Here is a 27,910-nt window from a genome sequence, read left to right on the forward strand (position 1 = left end):
CTGTGGCACGTAAAAAGCGACATTCTGGTTGAAAAAGAGAGGAGTCTAGACTCCGAAGGAGACTTGCAGGACTAGATCCTGAGACTACACAGTAGCGTTTATAATCCGCCCCAACCCCAATAATTTTGGGAATTCAAAACAATGAGCATAAAGCGAAATTTTCCTCCTGTTAAATGTAGCCACTTATTTGCTAGGTCAGATTTTCAGCCAAAAGTTCTGTGCCGATTCTTTGTTGTTGTTATTTAAATTCAATGTTAGCCCAAGAACTGGACAACAATGTAAATAATAAAACGCCATCAGGAGAGGGAAGGAAAACAGATTGTCCGCTGGCAGCAAAACATCTGGAGAAACCTGGCAGAGGCCGGGGGGTTGGGGGGGGGGGGGACGACGACACCCGTTGAAACTGCTTTGCGTGCTCAGGTTATAAAAGGGCTGCGGATACCTAAATAAATAAGGGGGTTGTTGTAGGCTCGGTCGGGGGGCTTTGATATTGTAACACGCTGCCTGCTTTTGCTGAGGAAGTCTGATACTATGTCGTGAACAAGTGTGAGGGGGTTGTAAAAGGCAGGCAGAGTACATTGAGGCAGTGCTACGTAGGCCAGTAAAAGGCTCCTTTGTGCAAAGCCTCGAATGGGAAGGGCTGGCGCGGCGATGCCCAGCTGATCATCCAGATGTGCAGGTACATTCCAGCGGTTGCAGGAGCCACTGGCAGGAGTCTGCGGACTTGAGGAGGTGGAGAAACTGTGCTGCTGCTCCAGTGTCTCTTGGAGGGGGAGCAGTTTCCCAGGAGGGAGAAGGGAATTATTGTGCTCGCTCGCTTCCCCCTCCGCCCCCATTTGTTTTCTATAGGTAGCGGAAAGATCACGCTGTCATTAAAGGCACATCCCCTCCCTTTGTGCCGGTGCCAGGAAGGGAGAGACAGATAAACAGTCACTCCGAGGTGGTGGGGGAGTCCATTGGCGCCCCAGATGAAGCCGATCGCTCGCGGAGGTGTCATTATGAGTCCCACCTTCCAAGGGGAAAGGGGCTGCTCCGTTGTCCCTGCCCTCTCGCTCTGCGAAAGAGCTGAATGACGCGGTGTGCTCTTGCTGTTATTGTTCCAGCTGGCAAGCGTCAGGGATGAAGACACGGGGATGTTTGTGGTGAGTTGTTTGTTTTGTTTTGTTGGAGTCGGAGCTCGGGGTTTTGTGTGTCGTCAATCCACCTGTCTTTAGTTTTCGAAGGAGCCATATGTGGCAAGGAAGGAAAACATGCTAAACAATCCAGCCGGACATCTGAAATCACTTACATGTTTGCAAATTACAAATTGCATCTGATAAAATAAACACCTCTTGCTCTACATTGTTTTCAACTGATGTAACCCTGGAGTGTTTCAAGAATACTATATAGGTCTGCAGCATTGGTCTACGTAGTTTTCACTTTTTAGCTGACAACAAGAACAACGAAGGGTCAGTTATTAGCATTTAGAGGAAGAAAGGGCACAGGGTCCAGGGGGCATTGATAGGAACTTGCTCCAAAGGATCCAAAAGCTAGTACGTGTGTGAGAGAGTATTTCTGTATTCCAGACAGTGCTGGGCTTCATCTCAGGAAGCCCTAGAGGAGCCCTAAAGAAGGAAGAAGTGGCTGGTGTGCTTCCTTTTTTGCATTGACAGTTTGATGGCAGCTAAATGCAAACTCAGGCTGCGTTAGGAAAACCGAAGTGTAACCGATGGCAGTAATTGCATTGCCTGGAAGGGGGGCGGGGGAGTCCTAAGCATTTTAGATAGAGATTGCAAAGGTTTTAAAGCTTTCTTGAGAGTTTCTGGCTAATGAGAGGTTAATTTTGTTTCGAAGGGAAGCTTGTGCCGGTTTCCTGAGATAAATGGGCAGGAAGAGCATTACCTCCTCGGTTCTGGCAGGCGGTTTCCAAATGCTTTCTGCACCTGCTACTTTCAGGCTTCTTAGTCAGTATTTGCAAAGTCCAGGACCACGTCAATATAGTGTCTAGGTCCAAGCAATGAACGCTTCCTAGGCCTTCCGAAGATGGACATAACGTTTTTAATTATCTAATATACAGGTCCTAATTTGCAAAGTATCCCATCTTCTAGGAGAACAGGATGCAGCGTTGACTCCAGCGATCCGCGCAACACCCTAAAAATTAAATATGATGTAAGTACAAAAATATTTAGAAGTCGATTTATTAAGTACTGATTGCTGATGCTTCTACCTTAGTTACACAGGCAAAGAAAAAATAGTGGGGAATATAATGACGTGTTTTGCAAATTGAAACCCCAGGTTTGATTCCCAGCTATTCTTCCTCCACATACACCAATGTAATAAGCAGACCAAGAGGATATTCGTGTTGTATTTCTGGAAACGGAGATTATATCAACAGGGGAACAGTTAAGGCATCACACATACCCTTTTGGAAAATAAACCACAGCTTGTTTAAAATGCAGTAATGCTTCTTGCATGTGGTTGACTTTTACCCAGTTACACGTTCATTTAATTTCTCTTTTTTTGCTGGGTCACTGCTTGTTTTGCTATTGTATCCTTTTTTTCCTCGGGGTAAAAGAAAGCGAGAAAGAAACTTCCGAGCCTTTAAAAAATATGGACTTATTTTCTTGTTTTACATTTTCAACTCACAGCTGGGACCCTCGTTTTGGTGATCTGTACTTTCATAGGTTATAACATTAAATGTAAACCTAAAAAATCCATGCAGATAAATCTGATACTGTTTATAAAAATAAAAAGTTTGGGTGGATTTAAATTAATTAGTAATTAACTTTCATTCTGAAGCCTAGCGCACACTAACGATGACCTTTCCACGCCAATATCACAGCTAATTTAATATCCTGACACTTCAGACTGGGAACTATCTCGCAGTGTAACTGTAAAAAGTAACATCATCTTCCGCTGGAGGACTGTAGATTTTTATAATACTAAACATGCAAATACTAGGCATCTGAATCTCAGGCTTGACAAAATTTACAATTGAACAATAAAGCACCTCAGATCAAAAATGTAATTTCTCCTTTCAATGAACGTAGTTACATTTCATGACCCAAATATTTGGAGTAACTCAAGAGCGCCCTCTATTGTCAAAGAGCCGCTCATTGAACAGACCATACGAGCTCAGCGAAAGAATTGGAACAAAACCAGAAGTCCTCATAGGCAAAGCCCCCCACTGACTTTAATGAGAATGTTGCTTCAGCAGGGATTTCAGAATCTGGTTTTAGCCCGATAAATAACTTAAGAAAAAACCTACATTAAAACGGTAACTTAAAGTCAACACAAGCAAGAAAACCAAGTCACTATGAGTTTTCTTGGCGCAGAACTCTGCAGAACTAGCCTTCAATGTTTCTTTAATGGGTCACCAAATGGGAGAAGTTAAGGATGGAGTGAAAGATCTATCTTCGAAATTGGTGATTTTTGTCCACTTAAGTCGCATGTTTTGTTGATTTTTTTAACTAAAAAGAAAATCGCAAAGCATAATTGTATATAACATCTGATATCACAATTGCTCCAAAGGCAATGGTTAATGTCCGACTTGTGTATAGAACAAATCATTCCTATGTGCAATACTGGTGCCACTATGATGAAGATGTGGATGTAAAATGCAAGATTTGAATTGTGCCTTAGGGGTAATCAGATCTTTGTCATGGGCACAACTACAGGATATAGCCGTGAGAAAGGACACTGTAAACACATTTAGTTTAATATATAAGGCTCGCTTGGTAAAAGTTAACTATGGCAGTCTTCCTAATTCATAGCAAATAAACATGGAAAAGTTACTATACTTACACGGTAGTTTGTACAGACATAGCTTTATATATATATATATAGAGAGAGAGAGAGAAATTGATTAGTCCAAGAAATGACTCAACTTTTTTGTTAATTTCTTTTTTCGTGCTTCCTAATGCCTGTTGTTGGGGTGGAGATATGGGGGGGGGGGGAAGTGTATCACCGTGGCCAAACAAATTTCAGTACAACTTAAAGAAAAGGAGGTGAGGGAATTGCTGTAGAGCTGATCACTGCAAACTTCAATCAAACACCCAGGGGTGCTGGATCAATTTTTATAGTGTGGGTGCTGAGAGCTACTGAAATAAACTAAAAACCCTGTATATAGTGGAAACCACTTCAAGTCAGGGGATGCAGCAGAACCCCTAGTTCGAGCACCTATGCAAACATCCTTCATTATATGAGGCCTATTGGATAGACCTGCCAGTTTTTAAAATCATAATTATCATCATTAAAAGCACGAACAATAATTACAAAACTCCCATTTTGCTCGGTATGCTAACTCCTCAACACAGAGCAGTTCTGGGAGGAAGAGAAAGTGGATTCAAGTGGTAAAGCAATTCATGAAGATTAGATTTCACTTCACACCCCTACCGATAACAAAATTGGACGCTATCAGTCACAACAATTCCCCCCTGTAGTTTGTGTGTATTTCCTCTTCTTCGGTCTCCTTGTCTGAGTTTCCTCTACATAATGAGGGGGCCTACTTGAGCGCATAGGAGCCAGTCAGCAGTTCGCCTACAGACTACAGCAACTGCACGCAAATTAGCAGCGTTACAACTGTGAGATTCCTTATACTTAGTTCTTAGCGATGTCGCTAAAATCTTAAATTCTCCTAAAATAATCAAGATGTTAAAATTCGCCCAGTCTAGAGTAAACTCAAAGTTCACGAATTCGACCTGCTTGTTTAACCACAGCGTGCGGATGCAAGATGTTTGTCCCCCTCAGGCCCATAAAGTGTTTCGATATTAACTTAAGGATAGAAAGTCACCGGAAACTAGCTACAGCCACGGGCAAGAAGGTGAAGTCATTCCCTCGGGCGGAGTCCTCCAAGGCTCCATTGATACCCTCCGCAGCCAATCACAACCCCGGCACCGCTACGCCTGCATTCCGATTAGGAACGCTGGCAAACCCAACGTTCCAAATCGGAATGCTTGGCGCAGTGGTCCCAGGGATGTGATTAGCTGCTGCGAAGATCAATACATCTGAATCACATGATTTTGGAAGGCATTTCTTAGATGATACAAAGCAGGGCCGGCGAAATTCCTCATTTACAGACTGGACTGAATTTGTATCCGTTGGAAAGCAGCATTTTTCGAGGCAGGGCTCCCAGCAAGAAAGGGTTTTGGGGGCAGAGCACTAGAATGGCTAAGGGACCAGGTCTCTCATCGGGAAGAAAGACAGTTGAGAAGCGAAGGGAGGTGCCTCAGTACAAGAAAGCGACCCAGGCAAGGCGAGAGATCCCAGCACCCGAGCGGGAAACAGGCAGAAAAAAAGCGCTCTTCGCACTTTTCGCTCCCACGGGGGCTGCCGTGTGCTTCTTGAAGCCACAGCACGAAAACAATAAGCCCAGGAGGCGGAGAAAGCAGGGCGGGGACCCGCCAGCAAATCACCTCAGCCTCCTCCGCAGTCCGCCCAGCTCCCTTCGGGGAGGAGGGAGCTTGGCGGAGGTGGGGTGGGAGGGAAGTGCGGGGCTCCTATGAGGCTCGCGTCGGGCTTGTTGGACGGGCTCGGCCAGCCAATGGGAGCCTGGAGGGCGGGGTCGGCGAGTGCGGAGCTGAGATTGATTGGCTGGCCGGGGGAGCCGTGCGGGAGAGGCGCAGGCCGAGAGCTCCGCGCGGCCCGGGGGGCGAGCCTCACTCTTTGTGTTTGTGTCTCTCCCCGCAATGCTGCGCTGCCCGGCTGCGCTCGCTCCCGCTCGGCCTGCTGACGGCCTCTCCCCGCCGTGGGGCTGAAGGAGGAAGAGGAGGAAGCGAGGAGGCCGGCTCGCCTGCTCATGCAGCAGTCCCGTCCCGCCGCCGCCGGAGTCCCACAGACCTGCATGGACGGGCATGGGGAGAGCAGCACCTTCCTACGCCGCCGGGGCTGAGCAACGCCGCCGCCGCCGGCTGCACCCGCCGCCGCCGGCCGCCCTGTTTCTCCTCTTCAACGTCGGGTTGCTGCTGCGCACAGGTACCGCCGCCGCTGCTTTCCCTGGGCAGCAACGCTCCCTCCCCGCCTGGCCGGGCTGGCAGCCGGGCACGCCCCGTGCCTCGCCAGAGCTCCTGGCCGGGGCGGAGTTCGGATCGGGGGCCCGTTGTCTGGCTGGCACCTTACCTGTGCCCCCGGGACCAGCCGTTACTGGGCTAGGGTGGGAAGTCTCTTTGTTTGGGGGACGGGAGTAGCCTTAAACGGGGAGCGAAGCCCCTGCTTGATCGGCTTGTGGAGGAGTCTGACTGCTTCCCCCCAGGACATAAACCTTCGGGAAACCCCCGCTCCCCAACCTGCTTAGTAATCGTTAGGGGGAGGGGAGCTGTCTCCGTTTGGGGAAGGGGGTGTTGTGTGAGCTTTAGACCCACGGGGCTTTATTGCTCACTGCGGTGATGTTTACTGAAAGTCAGGGCTGAGATCAGGTTTCTCTTTCCACCACCGCCTCCTCCGTGGGGGGAGAGAGGGAACCTTGTGCTTTTCTTCTGTTCCCTGCAGCTGGAGTTGGGGGATGGTGGGAGGGGGAAACAAGCTCTTAATGAAATGGGTTTAATTTTCTCTGCCGGTCTAGATTGATTTTTTTAAAGTTTCTAAAATCGCCCCTTAATACTGATGGTAGTTTCATGGTGTTTTGCCGTTCTCTAGTAAAACTTGATCAGACTGGTTAGTTTATTTGGGTCTGTAGGGTTAATGTCCATCAGCTGTGCGCCATCCATCACATTTGTGATGTACAGCTTCCTTCAGGGTTTATGTTTCTTCTAAAATATTTCTTAGGGGAGTTACATTCCTCTGCTGAGAAATGTTCTGATGTGTGGAGTAAGGGAAGAGGAAAAGTAAAGTTCTTCAGGATGGAGGTGGAGTAAAGTTTAAAATGAGTTTTTAACAGGATTATATCCTAAATGTGAAATTGATGATTAAGATATAAAAATGAGATTTTTAGTTGTTAATGGGAAGAAATATGATTTAAAGCTATACATTGATTATAGGTAAGAGACTAACTGCAGCCCATTGCAAGAAGGTGTCATGGAAAAATGCACATTGTGTAAGAGATTCAGAAAAGTAAATGTCACTGAATCTGTCTTTGTTCCCTAAAATACACACTCATATTAATGAATTGAATTCATAGAATTATTTTATTACTGTATTAGGGTTAACAAAACAAAGAAATTAAAGATCAGTCCTAGAGTGACAATCCTTAAGAAGCAGAAATCTGTATTTGAAATCTTCTTCTTTAGATTGAATTCTAAAAACGTTTTATATGTAGAAGAGAACTTGATCTTTCCCCCCTGTGTATGTGGAGAAGCTGCTTTAATGATAATATTCAGAAAAAAAAAATTAGAAAGAAAGCCATGTATGGTGGCTTTTAAATTGTTCCAGCATTATTTTTTTAAATCATTTTAGAAAACGAGGTATACTCTTATCAGATCTCTTCAGGAATGTCTCCTAGAACTATCTTAGTTGGTCTTTGACCACTTGTGTATCTCATTATTTGTGATAAAATTATATTACCTATTTTTAGGTACCTAAATATTTCTGTGCTAGAGTGATGGGCAAAAGTTATATGCCATGTTCATTTGAACTGCCCCTTAGGTGATGCAGAGTGAAAAGCCAGCCATATTCTACTAATAATATTTTAGCAAAAGTCCCAGTCAAATAACTGGAGGCTATGTAGAAGACAGTGATAAAATTCATCTATTTACTAGTCCACCAGTGATTAACTGGTGAAATTTAGCTGAGAAGTTAGTTCTATTTTGTTAAAAGAACTACTTGCTTATCTTAAGAAAAGTTGGAAAATGTAACATTCCAAAAAGCATCTTCATTAAAGTCCATATCGTTTTCAACAAGAAATTTGCTAGAGTGATAGTTTTTCTGTGAAAGAATGTTCTCTTTATCTAGTAATTCTTCCAAAATATCTATAATTTTAGTTGAATTATTCACATGCACAAGTGTTTGCAGGACAGCAGCCTTCAGATTTAATAAAATCACTTGCTTACTGTACCTACTGGCAATGATGATCCTCTCCGATCAGTGCGTTTGGAATGAAATGGTTTCTGCATATTTCACGGTGCTTAGCCAAGTGTAGTTTGGGCAGACATATGCTTTTATTACTGCTCCCATGTCACTTGCCTCATCACCATTATAGTTTACCTTACATTGATAACACTTCTGTGATGCATGTTCTTATAACAATAAGAATGTATAAAATGTGTATATTGATACTTTTTTTAATCTGCATTGTCTTGGCATTATGACGAGGTTCACCAGTAACAGGCGAAGTGTGCACTGTCATTATAAATTCATGAAGACTGGATATTTCTGGGTGTACGAGAGTTAGTCATTATAAAGGAGGGTCATTATAGGTTAGGAGATGAAACTAATAATCCCATTTTCTCTCCCCTCTCTCTTTTGAATATCAGGTAACAAATAGGGCTTGCTTTCTCCCCCACCACCTTGTGTCTGTATGTGGTTTAAGAACACTTTTTAATCAGAATTTTGAAGACCACTAATCCCCGCTCACTCTGAAGCCAAGGGAAACAAGGAAAAAGTGAGAATAGGTATAAAGAAGGTTCGATGGGTGGGGAAAGGCTATTTAAAATGGTATCGTATTTTTGCCTTTTCTCCCCCACTCCCCTGAGCATGCACATATTTTCATAATTTATGAAATTATGCTCATATTTTATGATTTTGTAATTTCAAACAAATTTATACACAGCTGAATTTTATAGCTCATAAAAAAAACAAATAGCCAGAACATATTTTTAATGGAAGCTGTTGGTGCTTGGACAGCTAGCTATTGTGTGAAGTCCTAAACTATACATTACTAAGTTCCTTTAACCATAATGGTTGTCTTCAGTTCTTTGCCTCCTTTCCAGTATAAATATGATTTTTAAAACTCTTGTTCCCTGGAGTAGATTTAAAGTAGTGCATGGGTAGTAGTGGGACAACTCAGGTATTTTCTAGTTTGAATTAGAAGAAACATATCTTTTATTTTTATTTTAACTGTTTAAAACTCTTAATACTATAGGGTTAATATAACTGGAGTGTAGGGTATTTAAACTAACATTGTCAGTTTTTTAATAGGAAATGTATCCAGCTCCACACTCCAGAGTGGGAAGGAAATTTATTTTTTGGTGTAAGGAAGGTGGAATAATATTTCAGATGTTTCTTCTTAAGTTTCCCAAGACAGGAATGTTAGCTTATGGAAACCTTGAGTGTTCATTAAAAGCATTTTCATCTTGAAAGCACTTATACCTTCCTGCTAAAATTTGGTGGTAGGTAGGAGTATCTAAATACTGGATATAAGCCTATAGCTCTTGGTTTTTTAACAAGATGCATAACACAGTATTCAGTAAAAGATTACCAAAAACTGGGTAACCTATAGGATATCAATAAGTATTAATCTAACTTTTCCCCTTCCTTACACCCTTCCCTCCTCCAGGATGTTAGGTGAATAAACAGACACTTTTCACTTGTTTTTTCTAAATCATAGTGTGTTGATTCTTCCTAGATTGTAAATTCTTTAGAGCAGAGATTATGGTCACCGCACTTTAGTATGCTATAGATGACACCAGAATATAAAAATAAAATAGTATGTAGATTACTAAAGTAAAGCACCTAATGTAACATTTTTTTAGATAGATGTATGTGTAGCCCAGTAAGTGTTGCACCAAAGATGTCTCTCTTGAAAGTTGGTTTCCAATTAGTGGACACAAGGCATTCAGATGGAATACCTATTTGCTTTTCTTGTCCAAGTCCTCTTCACCTGGCATTGAATAGCTGATTAAGTCCCCCACTCAGTGCAATTTTAAAAATAGGTATTATAAGAATGTTCGTTTATTGCATCAAATAAATGTGGTTTGATGTTTTCTGCAGTACAATATGGTGTATATTATATACAGAACCAGGTCTTCTGCTTCTAATTGCAATGAAATCTGTCTGCATTCATACCTCCTTCAGTACTACATGCAGTTCTTTGTCTTGTTTTCCCCTCCCCCGTGAGTTGTTCTGTGGTAAGTGTTGTGTGCAGAGTAAGGTTGTTAGAATATTTGAAAGCATGACATTAAGGGCTGAGTGGGCAGGGAAAGAGAGGGCTAGGGGAAGCAGTTACTTGCCAGGATTGTAGTTATACTTCCTCTCCAGAAGCCAAGTGACCATGGCACTGTGTGAAACTAGTCTGTTATTTATAAGAACTGAAATGTAAGTCTGCCACCTGCATTTCATGATCTGCTTCTGTTTCTCTCCCCATACATGCCCTCCGTATCCCAGGTAATAAGGTGCTATTGCAATGCTTGGTTTCCACAGTTGACAGACCCTTACCTGTAGTTTCAAAATATAGTGTAAAGGGTTTTTCATTTGTATAAAGAAAATGACTGATGAAGCACTAGCTGTGGCAATGCCCAAGAATGAAAGTAAATTGAGTTTTATGGCCTGCATTTTTCCCCTTCTTGAAGAGGGTGTAAATGTGATCTCTGCACCATGTGGGTCACTTCCTGCAGTAGAAGGCTTAATCCGTACGTTTAACTTTATGGCAAAATCTCCTCTCGTCTCAGGAATATGATTTACCAAAAAACTAAAACCTTTAACTAACTTGTGATGAAAAACATTAGAAGACTGATGGAGATATAGTTATGGACTAAGTGATTAATTTAAGCATGGGTTTGCAATATCATCTTGATATAATATGGAGACGAAACACTGGGTTTGTATTTGGCAGGATATGTTGTTGTTTTTAAATCAACTACCTGCCATTGTTTTCATGGAAACTAAGTCTTCTGTGGGTCACTTCAGCCTTTTGGGAGAAGCAATCTATAGTGCTACTTAGTTTTCTAAACTGTTTTCTTTTAAGCAATATGGCAGGAAATTTCCCAGTGAGAGAAATTATCTGCTGAGTAACCTTCAGGTTACTGTCTGTAGTGTTCAGGGGGGAAAAAATAAATTGTGCTCTAAAATGTTTGATATCTCTCTCTCCCTTTTATTCTTGTACTTAGGTGACTGCCAGCTGCAAACACCATGTCGAATCCAGAAGTGCACCACAGACTTTGTGTCATTAACTTCGCATCTAAACTCTGCTCTTGATGGCTTTGATTTGGAGTTCTGCAAAGCCCTGCGGGCATATTCTGCCTGCACCTATCGCAATTCCAAAGTCTGTCGTGGAAACCTAGTTTACCATTCCGCTGTGCTAGGGATCAGCGACCTCATGAGTCAGAGAAACTGCTCCAAGGATGGGCCAACATCTTCTACTAACCCTGAAGTTACCCACGACCCCTGTAATTACAGTGGCCGCATAGGAGCCAGAGAACTTCGGGGAGGGGAGCAAACCCCTCCTACTTACCTCTTTTGTGGTTTGTTTGGTGATCCTCACCTTAGGACTTTTAAGGATCACTTTCAGACATGCAAAGTGGAAGGTGCCTGGCCTCTCATAGACAATAACTACTTATCAGTGCAAGTGACGAATGTGCCTCTGGTGCCAGGATCCAGTGCTACTGCTACAAATAAGGTATGGATTGTTCTCTCTTTTCTCTCTTGCCCACCACTCCCCTCAGTGTTAAGTGGAATTTGAAGATCAAAAGTACAACACAGACTAAACCATTTAATACTCCTACTTTTAGACTTATGGGGTCGAGGTGTTTTGTGCAGTAGCTTCTTGATGCATGGATGACCGGGCTTTGCTTCAGAAAGCCCCTCTAAGCAAAAGGGCCATTTATTTAGTTTTTTAGTGGAGGAACCACTCACCTCATCAAAAATGTTTGAGATCCGAGATTAACACTTAAAGTAGCCATGGGTGAAACTGGATGTAAATTGCAATTCTTTGAGGTGTAGGCAGGGGGTGACTGTACTAGCTGCTTTGTGTTAATCTACAAAACTGCCAGGTATGAAAGAGTCGTGGGACAGTACTGTCCCACCCCCCCTAGACTGGTGCAAATGGAAAGGTACATAGGAATAGAGAGCTCTGAGCTGAGACGGAGGAGGAAAAGGGGCTATAGAGTACATTTGAAAGGAGGAAGATGCGCAAAATGCAGTGGTCTTAAGAGAGACCAAATGGTAACTGAAATGGCCCAATGAATTCCATGAAAATGCAAGGAGCAGCACTTTGAAAATCTCACTTATCGGAACTTTATTACAAGGGACCCTTAAGATTGCTGTTGCTAAAAGTGGTGGAGTGGTATGGGGAAATGTCAGTTTCATATTTGTTGATGGTGCATGCCCTGACCCCCACCCCAAAAAGGGTGCTTACCAGTAACAAGAACAGAAAACTGAAAGGGAAACCAAGTGAAAAGGCAGCAAGCAGGTGTGTGTCCAGGGAGGGATTGGCATGGGCATGTTCGATGTTGTTCTTAAATCATTCAAGGCAGCATAGGAGCAAAAATATCCTTGTGTATCTTTTTAACTACAGAGTAAACTGTTTAAAGGGGGTGGTAGCTTTTTTTCTGATATCTTTAGAAATTAATAATGGGGGGGAAAAAAGCAAGCTGACTGTGTGCCTTTAATAGCACAGTGGTTCCTAATGGAAATGACATACAATGGTGGTATGATAACCATTTAAGGCACAAACTGGGGGAAAGTACCTTAATGTTTAAGCTCTGCTTATCCTGCCCAGATACCACCACCCATAGTCTAGTCTTGGGGTGTTCTCTTTGCAGTTGCTAGGTATAGAACTAGATCAGGATCTGCAAATTTAACCCCAAGGCAGCTATGCCGTAATTATAATAGATGAAGAGCAGCCTTGCTGTTCAGTTCTGTGATGGCATCCAATGTTGACACTAATACAGGTGAGATGAAATCTCTGGGTTGGACAGTAGTGGAGTTATGTAAGAGGAACCAGTACTGGACTGACAAAGTATCCCAGGTTCTGAATTTTTAGTGATGAACCCTCATGTAGAAGCACAATCTGCATGCCAAAATAAACCTTGAAAGATGCATACTTTCCATAATCTGCTTCTCAAAATAGACTTGCAACTTTTTTTTAAAGAAAATGCTTACTGAAGCGGATTCCTTCAAGACACTTTAACATAGGAATACAAGAAGGGAAAATATTCAATAGAATACAAAATACCTTTTCATGCTAAGTTTTGCTAGGCAGCTGTAGAAAACATCCTTGCAACAGGGAGGTTCTCTCGGTAGGGATGGAAGAAGGCGAGAACACCTAGGTGTGTATACAGCTGTGTGTATAGCCCAGGTGAAGTTCTGTGTTAAGATAACAAATATGGAAGTAATGTGAGAGGGTAAATCTCAGTAACATGCTGGGGTAGAGGAACTTGTTCATTTCTAAGCATATGGTTCTTGTATTACTTCCAGTGTAAAGCTATATAAGCAGTATTCTCCTCCTGCCCCCTAAGTCCTTTGGAGGAGTGCTGTTTGACGCTTTCTCTTTATAATAAGTATGTTAATGTTAAAATCTGACCTAAGAATTCACCTCAGCACCCACAGGGATGTTAAATATGCAGAAGCAGTTAATAAGGGGGCTGCAAGAAGGTGTTCATTTTAAAATGTTTGAAAGTGGTTTATTGGCACCAGTGATAGATGCTGTGCAATACTTGAGGTTTTTCTTTCTTTGCCAGGCAATCAAATTTTTATCAGAACACCTCTTTTTGTGGGAGTTGAAGGCTGTTACCTACTGCATTGGAAGCATTGCAAGATGTATGTTGTGAACTAATGCATCTTTCTGAGCCCTAGATTTCTTTACGAAGCACAGACTCCTATAAGTGAGAGAAAAGGCCTCTTAAGTTATCTTGTCAGTGCAGGATTGATCCCTACAATATATTTTCTATTAGCTTGTTCCATCTAGTTTCCAGTTTCCCTTTGGGGGGAGGGATAGCTCAGTGGTTTGAGCATTGGCCTGCTAAACCCAGGCTTGTGAGTTCAATCCTTGAGGGGGTCATTTAGGAAACTGAGGTAAAAATCTGTCTGGGGATTGGTCCTGCTTTGAGCAGGGGGTTGGACTAGATGACCTCCTGAGGTCCCTTCCAATCCTGATATTCTATGATATTCTCTATGAAGGAGCTTCTTCCATTTTGTGGCAGAATTTACTCTCATCATAGTGGATATTACTTAGTTTAATTTTAAAACTAATTACTGGTGTTGCTGATTACTTAGATTTCAAAAATTCACTTTGAATCTAACTTTTCACTACTTAGACTGTTTGTTTGCTGCATTTCTTTCAGCTTAGAGCATTAAAATAAGCTAGTCAGTTTCTCATCAGCCTTACTTTCAAGACCGCATATGCTAGCAGTCATGCAGTGTTTTGGATTGCAAACAGTCCAGAGGAATGTTGTGGGTTTTTAATAAGGAGAGATTCTTTTTCTCTATTGGCTTTCAGTTTTGCAAAAGCTTGTTTTCAACAACATTCTGAATTTTGGATCAAATGCCAGCTGATAATGAACTGCTTGACCCATTCCAGGGGGAAACCAATGAAAAGGGGAAATGGATGCTCACCTTGCAGTTTCCTCTGCATGCTTTTCTCGAGAGGGGAGGGGTTTGAGGCATTACATAGGATTAGGATGGATCTAGGGCGATGATTGGTCTATTTGATAGATTCTACCTGTACTACTCCCCCTTGGTAGCATGGCTCCCTCAAGAGCCATACAGTTACTGGTTGTGTCCACTTACCCTACTTTCCCGCCACCTTGACAGGCAGGTAGAGGGACGTGTGGCTTGATGAGCCAGCGCTAGCTTACAGATTTATTTTGGGAAATCTCCCTGCAGTTTAGGTGATCATGGCATGTATAACGCTTTGCCTCCTCTTTTCCCTTCCCCCAAACCCTAACTGCAACAGAGGGAGAAAGAACCTGCTGGGGTGGCATCCTTTTGCCACTTTTAATTTGGGGGGACTCCCCCTGCTTTTCTCGCCCCTCACTTCTCCTCTGTGGTATGAATAAAAGCAAGTAAGGGGGTTCCCTGTTCCTGTCATTCCTTACATGAAGGCTATTTCCCAAGGGTGGAAGGAGTGTGCTTATACACTTAGTGCTGTTGGCAGTTTCAGTTTTGTAGGTGTCTTACATATTATTGCTTTTCATGATGCAGACAGCAAGGAAACCTTTTTCTTCAGAATTAACTAAATTAAAGGCATTGCATAGTCTGTAGCCAAGATGGGAATAGCTGGGACTTGTAACTTTGCTTTCTTTCATACCTAGTCTTTATTTATACTGTGACCATCAGTGTGGGAACCCAGTGCCTTTCAGATGGAGGAGGGAGGATAGTCCCGTGGGCTAGGGCACTAGCCTAGGACTCAAAGACTTGGACTCAAGACCCTTTTTCACTATGGACTTCCTGTGTGACCTTGGGCACATCACTTAGCCTCTCTGTAGCTTTGTTCCCCGTTGGTAAAATGTGTATAAATAGTACTTCCCTCCCTCAGAAAGGGCAGGGAGCATAAATATATTAAAGATTGCGGGAGCCTTATAAGTACCTTGAAGGAAGACTCTACTCTTTTATAGTGATTTTTTTTTATTCTATGGGAGGAAATGTTTACTTACCACATCCTTTCAGTGAGTGGTCTAGATGCCAGTAATGCATTTACTCTCTTCTCACCAATACTTTGTCTCCAAGCCCCTCTGATTAGCAGAAGAGAATGATGTAGTGTAGAAGCACAGTTCCATCTGTGCTCCTACATGGGAAACTTTTTTCTGATGTAGCAGTGATTAGGAACTGACAAGGACTGTTCTCTATAGTTTGGATGGGTGGGGAGGGGAAGGCTAGTGGTAGAGAAGGGGAGGAGAATTGGTAGTGGGAGAACACAGAGCTTTTACTACAGTAGGCACAGTTAAAAGCCTTAGGTGATTGCAAATACAAAGAATCTCGATCAGTTGCATTAGAAGTGTAGTGAAACATTGATAAGTTAAGTGGTCTGTCTTCTTGCTAAAATCCTTTCATATATTTTGCAGTCTGGCTTCTGTTTTGCAGGAAGAGCTTTCGTTGTACTGAACTTGCTCTGCTACTCCCTTTGAATAATTAACTGGAATGAGAACATTCTATTGTCATTCTAAGGACCATGAGATTGTCAGCCATGTAAAATAATATTGACCTTTATATGCTTTTTGCAGTGGTGCTAGTGTCTGAAGTCAGGACTAACTCAGTTTTAATTTTCAGAAAGGGCAAAACTTCACTCTGTAGAGTGAAATATCTAGAAGGAGTAAAGTGTGTTGGAGCTGATAACTCCAGCTTGATCTTGTGTAATTGCCAACAAAGCAAATCCCTTTAAGAGGGAAAATAGTGTGCAAACTAAGGGTTAAAAATGAAGGGTCTGAGACATCCTGCCTGTGCAAGTAATTAGAGCAGTCAGGCATGCAAACTGGGTAGTAACCTGGGCAAATGGCTTGTTAGGCACCAAACATTCATTTGTGTGTGCCCTTAGCTAACTCTCACAGGCAGTCACCAGAGCAACTTTCATACAGACCTGGGCCTCAGACTTTTGGAAAGGTTTTTGTTAATTTACTTAAGATCAAGAGCTCCATCCTGAATGAAAAGAAGTTCCCATGTATGTTTATGCTAAAATGAGCATGCTGGCTCTTTAAAATCTAACTGAATCCTTGTTTGTGAAGGGTCAGACTGGCAGCTCTGCTTGAGACTGAAGTCATCTGTTTACCTTCAAACAGGTAAAGCACAGGCTTTGGCAGTGAAAGGTTCTTTCTTTCTAGTACCCTCTCACATGTGCTTCAACCTAAACCTAGAAGAGCCACCTCTAGTGTTGAATGAGCAGAGATTATTCGGTCTTTTTTTTTCTTTTTGGTTATTTGTCTTTGCGGGCGGGGAGGGAGGGATATCTAGGGAGAAAATGTATTGGTGAGTTCCCAGCTCCCACACTGTCACTTCCTTAGGAGTGGAAGGGTATTGTCCTGGATCCCTGTTTGAGGGACCCCGGTCTTTCCTTTCAGCTATGGTAACTAAGCCACTGCTAGCTCACAGCATGGAGTGTGAGCAAGAAAGCCATTAAAAATGAATGTCTAACTTCTTGAAGGCCCCATAGAAGTCCATATTAAGGATCAGTTTGAGAAGGTGTGTGGCAAAAGCACGAAGTTATGGGAGAAGCAGGCAGATATGGTATTGAGGCTGACTTTGTAAGCAGGAGCAGAAGCAAAAGTGAATCTTTCATTGTGCTAAGAGCAGTTGCAAAATTCTCAGTGTTGCATGTTTCCTTGCCAATTATTGTATATAGCATAGAAAAATGGAATTTCACAAGGAAGGAACATCTCATACTTAGTTAGCAGTGAGGTCAAGAGATCTCGTCACCAAACTTACTGAGTACTTCTGTCAACATTATCAGCCTTCAGGGTTTCCCTTACTAAATGGTGTTTCTTGTCTTTTCCCTCACTGAGCTCTGCTTTATTACTGTTCATGAATATTGTGCTCCTTGCATCATTTCTATTTCTGAGGGGATAAAACGGAAGCATTTGTTGTTGAGGATGTGTGGAAAGTGCACAAAGAACAGTGTTTTTTTCAAAAAGACATGGGTGGGGGGTAGAAAAGGTAGGTCAGTCTAACTTGGAGTCTTCTAACCTTGACCATGTTACTTGATTTTGCTTAATAATGCTTTAGAACATAAAACTGATGTACTGGGTTACATCAGTGGTTCGTCTAGCTCAGTGTCCTGTCTCGACATTGGCCGTTACCAGAGCTTCAGGGGGAGTGTACCGAGCAGGGCAGCTTTCTTGGCCTCCTGTCTTCTGGTAGTGAGAACTCCCTGGACATGGAAGCTATAAAAACCTTTGAATCTGTTAACCCAAGTTATCTAGTTTCATGAGGTCCTTCGCTGAAATTCTAGTTCTGTAACTTCTTAAACCAGTGTTTGGTGAATTACCCCAGTGCATTAATAGGACTACATTTCTCTTCACACATTGCTCCTACCCCCCATGTCTCTTTTCATGGGCTGGAAAAGCAGCATACTAAATCAAGATACTGCATTTCCTTCCAAAGATGCCAATAGATCACACACTTCAAACTGCAGATTTAAACACTAATGATAAATCCTAATTCCAAGATGCAAGAAGCACAGATAGTGTTTTCTGCTGATTCAAACTGCATACTCAGCAGTCTGTCTGACTACAGAGCCTTTGCTAAGATATATAGATACCTCAGGTAGATAGAACTGTTTCTGGATCACATTTATTTGTATGCCATCACTTGCCAAAGGGAACTCTCTAGTAAAGTGTACAGTATTCCTTATGGCACAAGGGTGATGCTGCTTTCATGTTTTAAATATAAATTTAAAATGCCTGCACCTTATGCAATTATTCTAAGTTTCTTATTGCTGTAGCCTTTGTTCTTCCACATGTGTAACTTCTTGTTACATATCTGAAATCCACTTGTAAGCCCTTCAAGGCAAGGGATCCCGTGGCTTCATTTGTGATGGCAGGCATCTGTTAATTCTTGTATTACAGTAGCATCTGCAGGCCTCAGTTGAATTTCGAGCCAGTAGTAGTAGGCTACATGCAAAGGTGTACAATCCCTGCCTCCAAGAGCTAATGGTTTAAATTGGCAAAGGGTGGGATGGGAACAGGCACAGAAAGATTAAGTGACTTGTCCAAGTCACAGGAGGTCCATGGCAAAACTGGCAATAGAGCTTGGTCTCATGGCTCCCTCTGTGATTTTTAATTCTGTAAAATAATACTTAGTTTGGACTATTCTGTAGCAATATCTACATTCAAAATGAAGGGGGTTTGGCCTGATCCCATACAGCCTGTACAGGCAAAAACTTTGACTTCTGTAGGGGTTTTGCCTGCAGTAGCCATAGAAGATTGGGCCCTTAATGTTGCATTCTGATATGGGAGCTGGGTTGTACTTAATCTGTCTTCCTTGTTCTTGTGGGTGGGGACGATCACAGGGGATGAAATATTGAAAGTGAATGAGCAGAGCCAGAGAGTTGGAGGTGGGGGGAGGGAGAAATGTTTAACAAAGGCATTGATGTTTTAAATGCACAGCAATACAATCCATCAATAATAAATGGTGTGGTATAGTGCAAATGTGCCAAATTGAGTTATTGCAGCATATGGATTAGTTTATAGAAACAAGTAAGCAATACAGATGGTGTGTTGAGGGTTCACTCTTTCAGAGACTAAAAAGTTTCAAAGGACACCAGGTAGAAGAGTGTGCGTGGTTTTGTGTATACGAAATGTGCTGTTTCTATAACTCCTAAAGAGGAGAGGTGAAGGGGAGATCTGATGTTCTCAATGATGAGATAACAGATATGTAACATATTAGTCACATTGTGTAATGCACTCCTGGAAGGTGTTGTGATATTTTGGTAATGAGAGAGGTATAAGAATCTATATACAATAGAAAACCAGATATTAGGGGGAGAGAGGAAATGACTAGGAATTTCATGGAGGTGGCAAACAGACATAGTAAAGGAAGGAGGTGGGTGTTTAAATGTTGGTACTTGCAGTCTTGATAGTGTTCTCTTTTTAAGAGGAAAAATTAATTAATATAAGCCTGTGAATACTACCTGTTAGTAAAAAAAGTCTTTCTTAACACTTGTTTGGGCTAATAGTTTGCATGTCTCTTATGCACAATGGAGGAGATGATACAATACAAGCTGCAAAACCTCATGTATAAAGTAACATTTTTGCATTTGGTAATGCAAGCTGAGGAGCTAACTGCACTAAAGTTAAGATATTAAAAAAAAGCCAAGGTTCCAGCAGCAATGCTAGCTCACTCATGTTGCACATACTATTTGTTTTACAATCTGCTATGAACATTTCCCCCCTCACACCCACACAAATTGGCTAAATTCTGCTCCCCCCATGTGCATAACTCCCTTTTCAAATTAATGTGACTTTAATTTATGAATCTGAGAAGAGAATTTAGTATGTTTAACGTGGCTGAGTCTGGGTTCTTAAGGAAGGGGAGCTCTTCAGTTATCTTTTGGGTTGAAAATGTAACTACAAAATGAGTTACTGCATTGAATTTCCCTGGTAGTTGTCATATGAGTGAAACAGTCTCTTTGCTTCCCTGTGGTGTTGCAGTTACTAGTACTTAAGAACATTTGAAGGCTGAATGCAAGAGAGTTAAAGTAAAGCCTAATAAGGAGCTGCAGTACTGGTAATCTTATTAAAATCTCTCCCTCTTGAAGGGGGAAGATGAAAATGTTAGCTCCTTGTTCCAGTTGTGGAAAATTCAAGTGTGCACAGCTGTGGAACTCTGCAATGAAATAGCAGCACCAAACCACTCCAACTAAACTCTGATTCTAGTACCGTAGTTGCATAATGGAGCTCATCTGGACTAGGATTAAAAGTATTTTTAAAACGTGTTGGCTGAAATGTTTTAGCTAACATGGATAAAAAAGTATATACTTTTATAAATAAGCCCATGGAGAAGCAGTAGCTGCTCTGTATTTGAGAACCCATAGAATCTTCCTGTATTTACTAGCAGCTTGGGAAAGTTCCACCTTCAAAAACTCAGCTCTTTGTGAGGTTTTTATGCAGAAGAATTTGTTTTTAAAATAATTTTTTTTGTGTTCAGCAAACTGAAAGTGGAGAGGATTTTGCTCATTCCAGAAACACATTTGTCTTTCATATGAGATCAAGCAGTGGAAAGTTTCGGCCCAAAACATTGAGTAGAAGTTTACAATTTTTGTACATAGCCTTTATGTAACTGAGGCTGGTTTAGAGTGTGAATAGGAAGTGTTATTTTTGGGGTGGTTCATCCTAATAATTGCAGTAACTTTTGAGAGCGCCACACATGCCCAGAGCACTTGGTTGGCAGACTGACTTTGCTTTATGAAAGTAAAAAGAACAGGAGTACTTGTGGCACCTTAGAGACTAACAAATTTATTAGAGCATAAGCTTTCGTGGACTACAGCGTATGCATCCGAAGAAGTGGGCTGTAGTCCACGAAAGCTTATGCTCTAATAAATTTGTTAGTCTCTAAGGTGCCACAAGTACTCCTGTTCTTTTTACGGATACAGACTAACACGGCTGCTACTCTGAAACCTGTCTTTATGAAAGTGTTTCCTTCATACAGATGCAAATGCATTAAGGTACTTCCGGCAGTTGGAATTCCTTTTTGGCTTTTTATTTTTCCTGGTTTTTGAACGCTGTTATAGATCAACAGCTGTGTGTGGGAGTTACTTGTGTTGAATCAAGTGTTATATGTGCACACAGTAACAAATGGCAAACTTAGATGCAAAAATTTTGAAATGATAAATATCCAACTGTTTTTTAAATACAGTTTGATGCAGCAGAGGTGCGGAAGGGAGGGATTTAGGGTGAAATTCACCTCTTCCCACCCCACCCCCCCAAAAATGGCCAGGAATGGAGTAGTCTACAGGTGAGGGTTACAGAGAGAATCAAGAGAGAGGAAGTTGGGTAAGGAGTATTAAATCCACCACAACCCTACAGACCTCCCTTTTCACTATTGGACTTTGTGGACTGGACTGGATGTTGCAGCCTCTCCTTGCCACCACAAGTGGGTATTCTAGCCAGTGCTTAATTTGTAAAGAGAGGTCTGGGGCGCAAGCCATTTTTTTCATTCATAACTAATGCAGGAAGCTCAGGGGTGCTGGGGCTATGGACTGCCAAGCCTAGAGATGCCGGAGCTTAGCCGTGGCAAGCGCTGGCACAAATTAAACACTGCTTCTAGCCCACTGTATCCCTAAGTGTGAAGCCTGGCACATTCCAGTGGTCTTCTCTTTGCTAGCCAATTTGGGGACATTGTGGAGACCTCACAGAGTACATACCCTGCCCTTTCATAGCTTTTCAGCTTGTGCTCCTTGGGCAAAACCATTGCAGGGCTGCAATGGGGTGGAGGCCTTTCTCTCCCTATGCATGAGATTTACCCCGATGAAGAAAGCAGAGTCCTAGTGAGAGCAGTTGGTGACTGTTTCTTATTTCTGTTGTAGCTTGCCAGAAGCAGAGTAAAAATGTTTGTTTCCTTCTGTCATATCCAGATTTCCTCATGGTCTTCAAGCAGTGAAAGTGTCCCTCTGCACAAGCAGGACCAACTGATTGAAATTTCGGTTTGAGAAACTAGAGACAAATTACTCAGCGCTTAGAGAAGCATTAAGTCAGTCATGGAGCCTATTGATTGGGAATTAGTGTGGGTGGTTATATGGAAAAGCAGGTTCTGTGTGGTGTCATTAAAGCCATCTGATCTGTTAACCTCAGACTCAGGTGCTGAGCAGTCTTGCACAGAATTTTCCTTCAGCTGGGAGATAAATCATTCTTTTCTTGCAGAGTGTCACGAATGGGCCTAAAGAACACTACCATTGCTGTGCCATTTGTGTCCAGCGCCATTAATTAATCTGTTTTGCAGTCCTGTGTTAAAGCAGCTTCGTGGAAGCTTCATTTATTGAGGCACAGGGATCAGAGGCACTGCAAATTACTCATGAGACAATGTGCAGGATAGCTTCCTTCTGGGCTGCTGGACTGAACTAAACATAAAAGATTGGAAGTAAAGTGGAATGGTGGGCTCACTACACTAGACAAAAGCAGTGACTGTCTAAGGGGGGTAAGTAATTGGTATATTGTCTGGATTTTGAACAAAATCCTTATATCTCAGCTGTGGCTCAGGCATATGAATTTCACAGATTGCTTGACTACAGCTGGTCCCAAGCTTGCTGTATAACTTGATTAAAGCAAAGAAAAATCGTTGGAAAATTCCAATCAGACCGTACCAGTGGGAACATGTGGAACTAAAATAGTGAGTGCTCTGTCTGTATGTGTGAGAATGTAATGCTAACTAACTGGGGCAGATGAAACATTAAAACTAAGTATTGTGTGTTTGAAGAAACAACAAGGAGTCTGGTGGCACCTTAAAGACAAACAGATTTATTTGGGCATAAGCTTTCGTGGGTAAAAACCTCACTTCTTTGGATGTGTTTGAAGAGGGTTTGGACAGAGGAGAGGAGGTGATAGTAAGGGAAATCATCACTTTCATTTACTAATAGCAAGAAGGGCGCAAAGTTAATGTTTAATCTTCCTCCTCCTAGAAGGGAGAGATGGTGTTCCGATTCCCTGTAATCCAGCTGTTTGAGCCTTAACTCTTGTATTTCAAAGCTGAGAGGTAAGAAACAAAAGCTGCTGTGCCCTAGTGTGGTGGCTAACTGAAACTAAAACATTCAAGGGCTGCTAGAAACTGAAGACATTCATAGGGCTGGAAATGTTCACGAACACATTTTGGAGTACTTTAAATCTCTTGGCAATGTACTTAAAATTGCTTTGCAGTTTGTCATTTTTCTCTTGTTTTATGATGTGTATATAGTTTGTCAAGTGTGAACATACAGATACAGAAATAAGCAGTATTTTAATATTTTTTAAAAACCCTAGCTTGTTCAAGTCAGTATTTCCTCTCCTCTTCACTGTTGGAAGGAAGCTGCAGACATGCCATTTGTTTAAATAAAAATAAGATACCTCTACAGAGCTCTAGGAACCCTAACAAATAATGTAACAATATAACCTGCCTGCTTCCCCTGTGAAGACTGGAGAATCTGATTTCTATTGCATGTGGACTTTAAATAACAAACATTTAAGATTTAAGAGGCCATTCGTTAGCATCATAAAAAGGTACAAACTTCCAGTGCAAGCCACCTCTTAAAGCAGGGATCGGCAACCTTTGGCCCGCGTCCCACCAGGGTAAGCCCCGGGCGGCTGGTCCGGTTTGTTTACCTGCCGCATCCGCAGGTTCAGCCAATTGCAGTTCGCTGTCCCAGGCCAATGGGGGCTGCGGGAAGTGGTGCGGGCCGAGGGATGTGCTGGCCGCCGCTTCCTGCAGCCCCCATTGGCCTGGAGCGGTGAACTGCGGCCAGTGAGAGCCGTGATCAACCGAACCTGTGGATGCGGCAGGTAAACAAACCGGCCCGGCCTGCCAGGGGGCTTACCCTGGCAGGCCACGGGCCAAAGGTTGCCGATCCCTCTCTTAAAGCAAAGTTTGCTCTGCACTTTTATTATCTTGTTCAGAGTAGTGCATTTTCTTATAAGCCACCTGTTTTATTCCCCTTCTGCCTGTAATACATATGTTCTGTAGCTGCTAGTGGACTGGAGGTGTCAAATCTCTCAGTTTATAAAGGCCAAGTCCAAACACTGAATAACAAAATGCAGATTGTCAAATAATTACAGAAGAGAGCAGGCGCAGCTAGTCACTGATTGCGTATTGAATTGATGGCTGAAATAATAGTGTGCTTTTTCTACAGCATTTTCAGGTTGTTCAAGGATTAGCTATATATTAGAGGGGGTACAATGAATATTTTCTCCATGTTCATGTAGTCAGTGGCACCCCTTGCACTCTGGTTGCTGATTGCATTAGAGCACACTGCTCTCTCCATGGAGAGAAACTGGTTGTGCCACAGAAGATAGTGGCATGGGAATTATTTGGCACATACAGCTCCATGAGATTGCATTCCAAAGTGTTAAGGGAGCATTAGGAGAGGGAGTTGTGGCTCTGTTATATATACAGCCTGTTCCCTTTTTGGCCTCTTTTTCCAGTTGCTGTCTTCCACTATTGTGGGTTTCCCGCTAATGTAAGAACTCCATTTAAGTCGCCCTCTGCTAGACTATGTATTAGAGTTTTGGGAATAGGTGCACGGTTAGAGATAATTTTCTGTAGGAATGAACGATGGGCTTGGTGGGCAGCTATTCAGCCCTTGATCATTCTCAATCTACAGTGGTGATAATGATTTTGAGATGAATTTCCCCTCTAATTTCCCTTGTTTTCTTCCAGATAACTATTATCTTTAAATCATACCAAGACTGCACAGAGCAGAAGGTGTACCAGGCAGTGACTGATGACCTACCGGCGGCTTTTGTAGATGGCACAACAAGTGGAGGTGACAGTGACACCAAGAGCTTGCGCATAGTGGAGAGAGTCAGTGGCAGATACGTGGAGATGCACGCCAGGTACATCGGGGCCACTGTGTTTGTGCGCCAAGTCGGACATTACCTAACGCTGGCCATTCGCATGCCAGAAGAGCTGGCCATGGCTTATGAAGAAAGCCAGGACCTCCAGCTGTGTGTGAATGGCTGCCCCTCGAGTGAACGCATTGATGATAGTGGTCACTTACCTTTGCCCGTTATGGGGCAGCTTCTTCCACATGCTGCCTCTACTCAGCCCCGGTCTGTGTACACACTGGAGAGTGCCACTACCAAATGCCATGAGAAGATGCTGGTGAAGGACATCTATTTTTACTCTTGTGTGTTTGATCTGCTCACCACTGGTGATGCTAACTTCACGGCAGCAGCTCATAGTGCCTTGCAGGACGTAGAGGCACTGCACCCCAGGAAAGAGCGCTGGCACATCTTCCCCAACAGTGGAAATGGTGATATGGGCAAAAATAGCAAATTGTCCGTTAGTCTTGGACTTGTGTGCTTAATCCTTGTTGCGTTTTTGTAGGGTTTTTTGTCTATAACAAAGTTTTAAAATATATATTGTCATAATATATTGAGTAAAGCTAAGAGTATATATGTATATACCATGTATATGAAGGGATGTTTGTCTTGGGACACCCGCCAGATTGTACATATTGTGTTTGTTTTACATGTATGTCGGATGTAGTATTCTTTGATTGTATCAATTTGTTTTGCAGTTGGTGAAATGTTTTATAATGTCCCTGCATTGGGACCTCATAGAAAGCACTTTATTTTTTATATATGAAATATTTATGTGTGTAGCTGGGTAATATGTATAATACACATGTACATACACCACCCCCAGTGCTCCCTCTAAGTATTACATAGTTTAAAAAAACTTTTATATGTAAGTACTTTTTCTGTGTTCCTCTTCTTTCGATCCTTAATTTCCTCCCAAGAGCACCAGGCATTCTACTGTGAATACAGCACTAACTTGCTATTCTCTCTAAGTGAATCATTCAGACTGAGTCTGCTTATGATTTATACAGCAACGTGCTGTATGTAGAACAGTCTTGGGTGTTTCTCTAGCTCACTTGACATGTTTTAATTGCATAGCATGACATTGAATATTGCCTTTCCCTCAAGACTGCTAGTTTTATTCTGTGAATGAGTTGAAATTGAGGGATCATTTGGTTGCCTAGGCTCAAGGAGAGCACCTGAGATTTTTTTTAATTGCCTAGGTTGTATCACTAGGATATCAAGGGGCATGCTGGGAGATTTTCCCTACGCGTGCACCCTACATAAACACACTTTTCCTTAACAGTCCCTGTCACAGCTGTCCATCTTCTTTTGGGACTGATAGCTGGAGGGGTGCTAAGTGACCTAAGAAATTCCCTTCCATAAGCAGTGCTTCTACCAAATGTGTTAGAATATAGGGAGAGGGTTATTTCAACAGAGTCCTCATGCATGGTAGGGATAAAGTTCAACCACTGGGTCACTGAATCAATCTAGTGCCTTAAATTATTGCAAGAAAGAGGTAACATCTTACATAGTAAAGATTTTCAACAGTACAAATACCCACATGTGCCACACACACAGCCCCTGCCCCCCACTGTCATGATTGCTAATTGGTCTAAGTGTGTGTTTGTATTCTGTTTTTCTCTTGGAAACAGTTTAGTGTAGATTAGTGAGTCTCTAACATTCCAAGGGTATGTCTACACTGCATTTTAAAGCCTGTGGCAATGAGTCTCAGAGCCCAGGTCTACGGGCTTGGGGGCTCACTCTGTGGCGCTTAAAACCGTAGTGTTCTGAAACCCACTCACCTCCAGGCTTCAGAGCCTGAGCTCCAGACCTAAGCCTGAATGTTTGTGGCTATTTTTAGATCCGTAAGTGAGCCCCGGTCTATAGACCTAGGCACTGAAACTTGCTGCTGCAGGTTGGTGGGGGGTGATTGGGGTTTTCGGAGGGTGCTGTGTATACAAGAATAACAGACTGGAATAGTCTTGCTTTCATTACTCTAAAGTTCAGTAAGTAAATTTTACTCAATGCTTGTTGGGTAGTGTGAGAGGTGATACGTGAAAGTTAAATCTCTCCTCTTTTTGCATGGAATGATGAAGGGCTAGACAGATTAGGGATGGTCTCCTTTTAGCAATTGCTGGGACTCTCTGTTGGCAGAGAGACTTAACTTGACACTGGAATGGGTGGAAGATTTACATGCCACTTACATTGGGCTGGGAATGCTGTTTTGAAAACCAATTAAGCTAGCTTGGTTTGGCTAGCCAGTGTGGAAGGCAGAACGATGTACTAGACAAGAACACATTCTAATGTGTTCAGATAGTTTGCCCCATCCCTTCTGCCTGGCCACACTGTTTAAACTGAGTTAGCTGGAAATGGTTTTCCAAATGCTCTAGGTAATGTGGTTTCTGGCCTACTGTCAAATGGGGTAGAGGAAGGGAGCTTTCCTGTTTTGCTGCTCTAACGTGGGGGGGGGGGAACCCTTGTATTTTGGGTGGCTGAATTTCCCCATTAGTGCACTGAGTTTAAAAGTATTGTGAAAGAATTGTAGTGGCTGAGCCTAGAGTTGCTGCCCCAGTACAAGTACATAGTAAATGATGCAGATCTAGTAGCTAGTTTCCTGTCCCCCAGTCCCACAAATACGTGTGTGTGTGTGTGTGTGTGTGTGTGTGTATATACACACACACACACACACGTGTATATATACTAGTAGCGAATTGTGAGCCCCATAGACAAGTAAAATTTCAGAAATGTTGTGCTTCCTTCAAAGCGTTTTCTTGTTCCTGCTGTGGGATTTCTTGAGAAAATGTTATTTGCACATGTTGGTTCTTGAAGTCCACACTAGCCAAAAGAGTTTTATTTAATGCCAAACATCTGGATATTTTGAAGCTTAGTGAATGGTCTCTGGGGAGAGCTTACGCTTAGAGGGAACACTGGTTTTCACAGACACTCCAAATGGCTGTCTCTTTTAGAAGGCTTCAAATTTTATTTTTATGCTTGGAAACCCCACAATGTGTCAGTCTTTGCAAAACCTTCTTGATGTGGTTCATGGATATACCAGTAAGTATATGTTTGTGTAAAAGAGTGACTGTGCAGTGTGTAAATACTTTAAATTATTATGATAGAAGAATAAAGTTACATACCATGCTGTGGAA

The 27,910-nt window shown here is 42.4% G+C and overlaps 1 protein-coding gene across 4 annotated transcripts; it reads left to right on the forward strand.

Moving 5' to 3' along the window:
* The first annotated feature begins 520 nt into the window (after window positions 1-520).
* On the forward strand, window positions 521-27,910 carry RGMB (repulsive guidance molecule BMP co-receptor b). 4 transcript variants are annotated; one of them, XM_005284059.4, is made up of 6 exons: window positions 521-679; window positions 1,104-1,142; window positions 2,057-2,148; window positions 5,738-5,952; window positions 10,956-11,464; window positions 24,616-27,910. In XM_005284059.4, exons 3-6 carry the CDS (start codon window positions 2,144-2,146, stop codon window positions 25,282-25,284), a joined length of 1,398 nt encoding a protein of 465 aa, XP_005284116.2. In that variant the 5' UTR covers window positions 521-679; window positions 1,104-1,142; window positions 2,057-2,143; the 3' UTR covers window positions 25,285-27,910. The 4 variants fall into 4 exon arrangements, with proteins under 4 accessions (XP_005284116.2, XP_008171388.2, XP_023965554.2 ...); XM_008173166.4 differs by lacking the exon at window positions 521-679 and having other exon boundaries at window positions 713-1,142; XM_024109786.3 differs by lacking the exon at window positions 521-679 and having other exon boundaries at window positions 713-1,142; window positions 2,088-2,148.

This window comes from Chrysemys picta, chromosome 6 (genome assembly GCF_011386835.1).
Source record: "Chrysemys picta bellii isolate R12L10 chromosome 6, ASM1138683v2, whole genome shotgun sequence".
Classification (NCBI taxonomy): domain Eukaryota; kingdom Metazoa; phylum Chordata; order Testudines; family Emydidae; genus Chrysemys; species Chrysemys picta.

Excerpts from the sequence above, each read along its gene's own strand:
- RGMB (XM_005284059.4), top strand. Across the intron at positions 5,953-10,955 it reads CGGGTTGCTGCTGCGCACAG|GTGACTGCCAGCTGCAAACA; the intron begins GTACCGCCGCCG and ends TCTTGTACTTAG. Across the intron at positions 11,465-24,615 it reads GTGCTACTGCTACAAATAAG|ATAACTATTATCTTTAAATC; the intron begins GTATGGATTGTT and ends GTTTTCTTCCAG.